Consider the following 10,979-nt stretch of genomic DNA (forward strand, 5'->3'; position numbering starts at 1 on the left):
AGATTTAATATAAGAAATTAAGCTATGAATGAATGAATGGAAATGAGTAGATATTCTAGCATTAATTCAATGCAAAATCAATTCAACACTTTTCTTAACGAGGAATTGGAGACTCCTTAAATAGCATTCCAAAAATCAATGACCATCAAGATCAACTCAGATGAACAGTTGAGATTGAAGATGAGATTTGGTCAGGATGGAAGATTTACTATGCAGGTGAGGCTAACTAACTCAGATGTTGAGTGTGATGGAGAGTTAACAAATTTCACCTAAGTGCAAGAACAAGTTGATTAGGTCAATTCTAGTTCAAGAGATAGATCGATCATTCTTGAATTGAAGAGAAGATTTGAAGACATTATTTAATTTAATAAAATGAGATATGACCTTATAAATGCATAAACTTTAATTAATTGAATAATTAAGATTCAATAATTAAGATGAGGATAATATTAAATTTAATAGATTTTATTCCTTCACACATTAGCTAAAAAAGAAATTTAATTTAATTAAAGTATGAACACTTACAATTAAATTAAATTTGATCAATAGGTTTAATGTAGCTAATTTGAGCAAATACTTAGGAATTAAATAAAAAGTGTGATTAATGCAAATTAGGGTTTTTACGTTTGACACCTAGGTCAAGTGTCGATAATCAAAATCAGAATTGCCTAGTAAAATAGGACTTAGGGTTGATCAAATAGACTAGAATTGGTTAACATTGAAATGTGCCAATTTTGGGGTATTATATTAAGGAGCATTAATTTAAGGCTTTTGGGCTCTTTAGATCTATTCAGTAGGGTTCCCTTGTGGGCCCTCTTTGTATGTGTTGGTCGCTGAAGGGTTTGATTGATTTCATGTTAAACCCATTTCAGCAGGGTGGGTGAGGGCCATTTCTCTCCTTGATTCCTCTAAGCAATTGGTCAATGGACACTTTGTTGACGACTCCCTTCTTTCTCTCCTTAAGGAAGGGGATAATATTGGCAATGCTTTACAGTGCCTGAATACCTTTTACCTTGCCTTTGGTTCTTCTATCTAGTGGCACAAGACTTTGTGCCACAGACACTCTTTTCTTCCTAGCCATCCTTGGCTTGCCAAGTTTCAATGAAAATGGATTTAGAATGTGGAATTTTTTTAGTTTCTTGGCATACCTTTTTCCTTCCAAGCCTCCCCTATCAAGCTTTGGAATGATGTTTTGACTAGAATGGAGAAGAAGTTGGATTACTAGAATACAAAACCACTTTCGCTGGCTGGAAAATTCCAGATTTGCTCCATAGTGTTGGTTTCCACTCATGTTTATTACTCCTCCTACTGGGTGCCTTCAAAGGCTTCATATCTTAGGCTTGAGCACTTATTTTGCCACTTCATTTGGACCTCAGATGCCTCAAACTATGGCTTCTACAAAGTGGCATGGGACTTTTGTTGTTTTCCTAAAATGTTTTGGGGACCTTGACCTATTTTCTACATAGAAGTAGGGGATTTCTTTGTGTCCCAAGTAGGTCATTCATGCCCTCATTGGCAATGAAGCCTAGAAAATCCTTTTGCATCACTATATTTCTTTATGCTTTCCAATCAACTAGTCTATCTAGAAAGAGATTAGTCTTCAGACCATCTTGGTCACTCTCGAACCAGTTCAACTTCAAGGGACCTTTGTTGCCAAAGGAATTTGGAAAGCTTGGGAAGCCATTAAGCCTTGGCTTCATTAGGCAAGAGATGGGTTTGGATATGGTCTCTCTATGAACCAACAAAATTTGTGGTGGTCTTCCTTTGTCTCTATTCAAGGGATCCCCTTGGCTAATATCCATGGAGTTAGTGCATAGTGTTTTTTCAATTTTGGCATTAGGACTCCTAAAGACCATTTTTCTAGAGTCACCTTGAGCCTCCACTCATGAGAAAATTTATTGGTGCAATTTAGACTATCCCATCCAGATCAACAAACATTTGATCTTTTAGTTTCTGTGGCATCTTCACATTTTGTTACACAAGTTGTGTATTCAACCTATCAAACCTTGGTGGAAGGATTGCAAATGGTATCCTGCCACTCCTTTGCCTAGTTATAAACCCAAGTTGGGTTATCACTGGTCGGTCCCCCACTTGCCTATGGTGGGCATGCCCAACTAGCATTGGAATTTTCATTCTTCTTAGTATACCTAGAGATAAAGATTTTCCATTGTTTGGCAAGTTATCACTGAGTCAAAAATTGTGCACCGTGTCTAGTGTGTCCTTTTTTAGGGATTACCTTTGGGCCCTTGTTTTCAATAGTTGGGTGATCCGGATCCTAGATGCCCTTTTTGTGAGCATCCTTGGATGTTTTTGCATATTTTCTAGTTTTGTAGATGAGCCTAATAGTATTGGCATTGGATTCATGACTTTTTCATGCCTTTTCATCCAAAAGCCTTTTATTGGCATATGTTCTTGTAGGGGGATTCGCCTAGGTTCTCCTATAAATACTCTTAAATTTGGCATGCTTATAGAATGGAGGTCTTATTTACTACATGGAAGGACAAAAATGCTATTGTGTTTTCTCATAAATCATTTGACATAAATTTTGCTATGTACACTAAAGCTTGCATGTGCAATAATGTGATGGATTCAAGCACAAACTAATAAGGTGGCTCTAGATGTGGCCCACCCATAGGAGCTCTTAGCTCATTGGGGTAATGGTCCCTATAAGGTTGCCAAGGTGCCATTTGATGTCGTTTATGGAGATCAAAAGCCTCCTCATAGTTGTTAGTGTGGCCATAGCTCTTTGGCCCTCCGATTTCACACCGCCAATTCATAGTCTCCTCATCACTCACCCAGTGGTGATTTTGGAGGTTGTTGGTGCTTGGTTTCCTCTCCCTTGAGGCTTGATTCTGACTAGTCCTCAATGGCTCCCTTTGTTGCCCCCACTCTTGCATGGCCTTATGCCCATCTAGATCATAAGTGGTCCTTCCCGTGGCTTGGTTGTCATGCCTCCTAGGCTAAAGGGAGATAAAGATAAATAGAAGAATGATGATGCTACAGATGGGTGGGCTCCTCCTGAGCCCCCCACCAACCCTACTGATGTATGGGGCCATGATGATCATGATCCTCCCTTGGCTGGCACTGCTCTTGCAGCCTGATGTTCTTTTATATGTTTTATTTAATTAATAGTTAAGTGTCTGACCTTTGGCTTCTCACGAGATGACCGTGTGTCCCCAAGCACTTTTTTTTTTTTTTTGTAAATATTTTCATTATAACTTCTTATTGAATCACATTGAACTTATAGCTATAGTAATTTGTATTTTGAACTTATAGCTATAGTAATCTCCATTCATGAAACAATAGGAATTTTGGAAACCATTGATTTTTTTTACACAATCTAATTTAATTTAACAAAATGTCTACAACAAGAGGCAATTCAAATGATAAGGCCACTTATGTAAGAGGAGGATACTTTAGAAAAAGTAATCAATTCTAAAAAAATTATTAAAAAACAAATTAAATTGTAAAATATTAGGGTGTAAGGTATGTACACCTTGTTTGTAGTACTAAGTGTCTTTGGCAAAAAATACAAGGTAGTTCCATATTATTGTCAACATATGTCAACCCAAAAACTATAACATAGTATCATATACTATAAATCCCCTTCCCTTTCATTTTCTTATATAGTTCAATTGAAAACTATAATGTTAATTTAATAAACAAAGATACTAGCCATGAACTTCAATCTCTCCTTCTTAGAGACCATAATCACGACTCCTCTATCAATTAAAACGTTTTTATAGTATTTGTCTATTAAAAGTCATTAATTTTCAGCTACCCCTGAATTGCTAGAGATTACTTCAGACTTCCATAAATATTAACTTGAATGTATTTCTCTATAAAAGCACCCACTTCTGTTGCGAGTATTACATTTATAATCAACTAAATTAGAGGAAAATAATTGAAATTAATAATTGAAATTAGAACTCCCGAAGTTTCCGCACCCAGACAAAGAGCTATCCTGGAAAAGACACGAAAGCCACTTTCCCATAGAAAAGCCGTCAGGGCCACTACAAATTGTAGTTTCGTGGCCGTGCCATTTAATATCAAATAGTTTGTCTCCATTTAAATCTTGTCCTAAATGAAGTCCCTGGTCCTTACAATTTTCAACTATATAAGTGTGCTTCCATCGATGTAAGACTAACAAAATTGCACTAGAGAAATTGCACGCAGTATAGTTCGCCTTTTTCACTTTAGACTATGCAATGAAGAGAACCAAAAACATGTATATAAAAGGATTTTTTTTAAAAAGTAAATAAACTCACAAACAAAGACAAAGCATGGGATGACAGAATTTGGCAAAAAAATTTCAAACCCACAAACAAAACAGAGCATAGATGAAAGAATTGGGCACAGAACTGTCAATCCTGCTAACGAAAACATAACTTGGATAATATGATTGTGCCAGATTATGTGAAGATCAAAAACAAAAAGGAAGCATAAGATGATAGAATTAACCCAAAATATCTTTATCCCAGAAATGAAAATAGAGCATGGTATAACAAAACTGGGGCAAATTATGTCAATTTCGTAAACAAAATAAAGCATGGATGACTAATCAAGCATGACTGTAGGGTGTTGGACCACACAACAACAACATAGAAAAAATGAAAGAAACCCTTGAAGATGTCATGGGTGAAGCTCTGAATAGAATTTTCGAAATGGGATTCTAGTGTAAAACTAAATCCTAAAAGATGTCCCTGTTTTTGAAAACCCATGAACCATTTTCAGAATGGTTTTGCTTGTTTACATTAGGGCTCATTTGCTGAGCGGAATAGGAATACGTATTCCAAAAATTTTGAATTCCTTGTTCGGATGCATCAAAACAGGATTGGAATACGAAGTAAAATAGGAATACGTATTCCAATTTTGGCCCAAAAATGGGGTTTTGCAATTCCACCCAAATAGGTGTTATTAGAATACGTATTCCTATTCCAGTTTTTTTAATTTTAGAAAACATAAATTTTGGAGTCCGCGAATTCCCATCAAATATTGGCTGACCCAAACGGAGAACAGGAATACGTTCTATTCCAGAATACGTATTCCTATTCCGCTCACCAAACGGGCCCTTAAAGGCTTACAAGTGGAAGACAAATGTTGATTAGTAGAAGACATGACAATCAGAACACACTGTGAACATTTTTTTGTTTATAAGTTTATGGTTTGGTAGATTAGTTGGCCTTTCAATACCTGCCTCCGGCATAAATTGGAGTTCATTAAACACGGAAGAAAGAGCACTGACCTATAAATATGAAGATTATTAGAGTTAGTCAAATGGTGCATAATCGTGCAGAGAAAAATATTTTATAAATCTGCGTGCGTCTATTTCTATTTATATCATGCAATTGATTGATACTAAGTATGTGAGAAAAGTTGTGGTAGAATTCAATATGTAATTATACTTTTATTACCCAACTTGCCACTAAATATGTCTCAACTTTTCTATGAATATGACAATTTTTACCTGTGGTTGGGTAAAGGATCTTTTGCGTGTCTTAATAATAATAATGATAGTATTTGTTGAATTATATTTTATAGACTTCAAAATTGCTAGTATGGATTAAAAAATATTCAGAAAATAAAAGATTTAAATGGAGACAAACTATTTGAACTTTCATCTTGACGTCGGACGATCTCACCGCCATCACGGGCAAAGGCCAACTTGACTTTCATCTTAACTTGGGACGACCTCACCTCCATCACGGGTAAACGCCAACTTGACTTTGTGGAAACAGCCTCCATTGATCACATGCAACAGCGCAGATAATGCCCATCTGATTTTTTGTTATAAATACTAGTCTTGTAAGAGTATAAAATCGTTATACATGTTAATCCTTTCTAGCATCTAGGCTTGGGATTACGTTTAGCCAAATTTGAGATGGCAACTTTAGTGTCGAGTCCTTTGGACAAGCCAGTTAAGTTATGAGGTCTTGGTTTACTTTTCCTTGTCTGTTTCCTTACACACAAGTTATGAGGATAGAAAATTGATAGAAAATTAAGAAAATTAATAACTTAGTTTTTCTACTTTACTAAATCTAGAATAAGAAAATTAATGTTCTATTAATTCTCCACCTTATCTGCGTGTAGATTAATAATAAATATACATTTGAGTGATTTAAAACATCTATAATGTCCTTAACCATATCCTGATGGATAAAATCAGCCTTTCATGTTATGTTTATTTTCGAAATTTATGATTATTTGAATATCTCTGAGATGGCATTGATGTTACAGCAAACATAACATTCAAGTTATAGTAGATCTTCACGCTGCCCCGGGTTCACAAAATAGTTACGAACATAGTGGAACAAGAGATGGGCATATTGAATGGGATTCAGACAAAAGTATCTCTGTAATTGTCTTTCTTGCTTCCAGGTACATTCTCAATTAACCTTAAATTTTTAAAATTAAGATGTTATTTAAATCCATGTCCATTAATATTGAGATCAGTATTTCAAATATGTAATGGCCTATCAAATGAAGACCACCTTTAAACATCACACACTAAGGAAAAAATTAAGCTTGTTAAAAATAAGTCAATTTTAACTATTTAACACTTGAAGTCTTGGAATGAAACTTACTGTCTAATGTTTAAGCCCTCTATCAAATAAGGATAGAAAATTGACCAATGAATTAATTTTAGTTTGTCCTAACGAAATCATTTTAGCATTTTAGTGGCCAGCAACACCAAAATACAATAAATGCAAGTCCAACATCTTTTCAATAAATAAAAGAAACGACAATCTTTTCAATAATCACCTTTCTTATTCGGAGAAAATGAAAATTTTTCAAATATGATGTGCACTAAAGCATATTTTTTTTTTTCTTATATCAAATGTAGCCAAATATGTATAGGACTTAGATTGAATGTAGAAGAATTTTCTTTCCTTTTCAATGAATGAACATAGTCTTTTAATAATATCCATGACGTTAAACAACTTATAGAACCTATGGGTAGTCCACAAACAAAATGAAGCACGTGAAGCTTAAAAGAGAAGGCTCCCACTAACTAAATATTCTTCTCCTATTGTAACTTGGATCTTTTCTTTGCAATTTCAGTGAGGAGTTTTCCTATAAAAAAAATCTTGAAACAATATATTTAATGTCTTCATGTTTTTCATATCTATGTAATTGATCCAAAAAATCTCTTTAGGTTCAACACTCTATGATATAATGACATTTTGTCTCTACCACTTTTTTAGTGCAATAACATCTCTATCTTCCCACCTTTCTTTAGGCATTGTCCATCTTTCAGTTTCACCTCTTGTATGAGCTAATCCTTATCTACGCAATAAATGTTTTTTTTTTCCCCCTTTCCTATATAGTTCTTTTCGGTGTGATGTGTAGAATTAAAGTGTTTGATGTAGTACTTTTTTTCTCTCCCAAGATGCACTAGTGATGCAACTACATGTTCTATATTCTTATTAAATAGTCTAGCCAATGTCACATAGTTACAACTTCAATAGGGAAATATACATCCTTTGCCAAGACATTCTCATACAAAATAGATGATTTAATGTTAAAATTCTCTCTATTTTTCTCCACTTGCTCCTTGAAATGATATTTTTTAACCTCACAACCATATAGCACAACTAAAATGAATTCTAACTCCAAAAAATGTTTATGTATTTTCAAGTTCCATAGCTTGACATTTCTATATCTATGTTGCACTGAGTGCAATTATTTCCATCCTTGTAAAATTTCCTATACATGTCTCCTAGTGGACATTATTGTAAAAATCTAGACCCAACTATTTATATTCATTGATCACATGCAAATGTATGCTTCAAAGATAAATTATCTATGAATCTTATTTTTCCTTAATGTAATGATCATAGTGTTAATTTTTTTGGTGCTCACTTTAATCCTATCAAATAATAAAAGAATTTTAGAAATTATTTTTTTTCATTAAAATCAAGTGTTGTTCTTCCATTAAAATAAGATCATCATATTTACGTTAGGCTTATTACATAACTAGACAAATGGATCTATGTTTATGACCACATTATATTCTTTGGCTCTTCTTGACGATACTAGATCATTTTGGTTAACCAAGATTTGTGTTAGATAAGAAAAAGAGAAATATCTATCTAGTAACCAAAATGTCATTATTTATTAATTTTTACTTACTTAAAAATTAGAATATATGCTTTTATTGTAAAATAATTGTAAAATAATAAATATGGTCAATTATACACTTTAATACTTAAATAAATGATTGACAAAAATAAAATTGTTATGAACCCTAGAGTATAAGATTTTAAGGGGGCATAAAAGATGTGGAAGAGAGGAAGAAACACTCATAACTATTAGTTTTAATCAAATGTATTCTAGACGAAATTCATAGGAAAGTACATTAATTTTTAGTCAAAAAAGAAGGAACATTATATTTTATTTGAATGATATATTTGGATATGTTTATGTGATATAATTGAATTTGGTTCAATAATGAAAAATAAGTATTAAATTTAAGTTTCCTTTAATAATTATAGTCATATGATGTTAAATAATTATCAAAACTTCAAATAAACAATATGTATAATAGTATTTTAAAATTAATTATCCTTCTCATTATATATTGATTTTATTAAATTTTAAAATTAAATTCTATCAATTTAAAGATATTGCAACTTTAATTTTTTGTAGATACCAAAGAATAGGGAAAAAATACATTTTTATTCATATTATTAAATTATAATTATAGATATTTTTCATGTTTTAAATTTAAAATCATAATTTTTACTTCATTGTAGTTATTCATATGGTGCATTTTTTTAATTTATTTATATGTTGCATGGATTCAGGTATGCCAATGACAATGCTCTCTTGGGAATTGAATTACTAAATGAGCCTCATAAACCTGGCGTAGATAAGGAAAAAATAATATCATATTACAAAAATAGATACAACACCATCAGAAACTACTCTTTAGCTTATGTGGTGATGTGTAATCGAATTGGTTCTAATGATTCCAAGGAATTGTTTGACATGAACGAAGGTTTAACGAAAACCGTAGTTGATGTGCATTACTATAATCTATTGATGACAATTTCAAAGACATGTCAGTGCAACAAAATATAGAGTATGTTAAAAATGAAAGAGCCTCACTTTGACTAGCTTAATGAGTGGAAATGGTCCACTAATTTATGTTGGTAAGAATCCAAAGCATATTAAATATCAATTATGTTTAAGAATATTGTACTAAAAATTTAGAACTAATGATATTTGTTTTTTTGATTAGGAGAATGGGTATCAGAATGGGAGAGGAAAGGTGCAACCAAATCTGAATATCAAAGGTTTGGACAAGCACAATTGGAAGTATATGGAAACGCTTCTTTTGGATGGGCTTATTGGACTCACAAGACTATAAATATAAATAAGAGTAAAAATATACATTGGAGCTTCAAATGGATGGTCGAAAATGGATTTCTACAAGTAAAGTAACATCTATTGTGCATAAAAAAAAATTAAGCTTACGAAATATTAAATATCTAGAATATGAAAAAAAAAAAGGGTACTAAATAAATTTTCAATGTTAATAGTACAATCAATATGTCTACAATTGACACTACCATTGTACAAATGATACTCATTATAAAAATATTTATAAGAATTATATAATTCTTGATTATATCTTCTTCAAATTACACTGCTCATTGATTATAGTTTTTCCTAGAAGTCTCTTATAGTAATCCGTTTATTATAATTAGAATGTTTAAACTTGACTACATAAATTTTTATTGTAAAATTTATTTGAAATAATTATATTTACTTTTCAAGTTGGAGATTTCATTTTTCGTATCTAGATTATCTCTAAGTTTATATCTGACTTAGGAAAATAATCTCTCTCTCTCTCTCTCTCTCCTCTCTCTCTCTCTCTCTCTCTCTCTCTCTCTCTCTCTCTCTCTCTCTCTCTCTCTCTCTCTCTCTCTCTCTCTCTCTCTCAATTTTACAACTTTAAATGTAGAGACCAAAACAATATGTTGAATAGTCAAATACTAACTTTGATAATTAGTCTCGATTATTGAATCACATATGCATATCTAAAACTTGAATTTCAAAGAAGAAACATTTGGAAGAATATAATCTAATACCTATTATCTTTGATTACATAATTTTTTCACTAAACCACTAACATCTTGACAAAGCTGATTGATCTTAGAACTTAAGAAAATAACTCTAAAGCAAACAATATAATCCTTACAACACATCCATCTCCCATGGTTATGTAGAACTAAATACATACCTATCTTACATATGATGCATACTTATTTTCTACTTTTGTTTAACACTAAATACATACTTGCCTTCAACTATTCTATAGGTTTAGTAGCACTCTCATCCCCAACACACAATCTTACATCCTCAAATATAGTATACTTTTAAAGCACAATGCTTTCATGAAAGAATAAGAGCTTCCAAATCCCAACATTTGATATCAATGACAACAAATAACCAAATATATATTTCCAATACCTAATGACATTTGATATCACTCAATAACAAAATGATTTAAAACACTTTTACATTCTAATCTAAACACACCTCAACTACAAAGGAATCCATTAAGTTTTCATTTACTAGCATTGAAAAGAAACACTCATAATACAATTATGAATTTTATAGCACCAATATTCACTAAACCCAATGCACATAAATAAAAAATCACAAGATACCAATATTTAAAATAACCTTCCCTACAATAATATAATCTCAAAGATAATTTTATTTCTAAATCCCACTCTACTCCATTAAAATTTTCTAATTTAGAACCACTGTGAAATGATGGGCCTACACCAAAATTACAATTGGTAGGCTAAAGTGCATATGTTCAAAGAAAAACATTAAAAAATAATTTTATTTTTAACCTTAGCTATTAGAGATGCAAGAAATGTCATTTTATTTAGAATTTTTTTTCTTTAATAATCATTATCTTCCTCCTAAACATGTACATCTATGTGTATATAGTAAAACTT

The 10,979-nt window shown here is 32.0% G+C and overlaps 1 protein-coding gene across 1 annotated transcript; it reads left to right on the plus strand.

Annotated features, from left to right (window-relative positions):
• The first annotated feature begins 5,925 nt into the window (after positions 1–5,925).
• On the plus strand, positions 5,926–9,373 carry LOC149577792 (putative glucan 1,3-beta-glucosidase A). Its single transcript, XM_089798020.1, has 4 exons — positions 5,926–5,930; positions 6,238–6,378; positions 8,808–9,015; positions 9,245–9,373. The coding sequence occupies exons 1-4, from the start codon at positions 5,926–5,928 to the stop codon at positions 9,371–9,373; spliced, it is 483 nt and encodes a 160-aa protein (XP_089654146.1).
• The last annotated feature ends 1,606 nt before the right edge of the window (positions 9,374–10,979 follow it).

The sequence above is a fragment of the Cupressus sempervirens genome, chromosome 1 (assembly GCF_028749045.1).
Source record: "Cupressus sempervirens isolate cs-2001-9-10 chromosome 1, ASM2874904v1, whole genome shotgun sequence".
Classification (NCBI taxonomy): domain Eukaryota; kingdom Viridiplantae; phylum Streptophyta; class Pinopsida; order Cupressales; family Cupressaceae; genus Cupressus; species Cupressus sempervirens.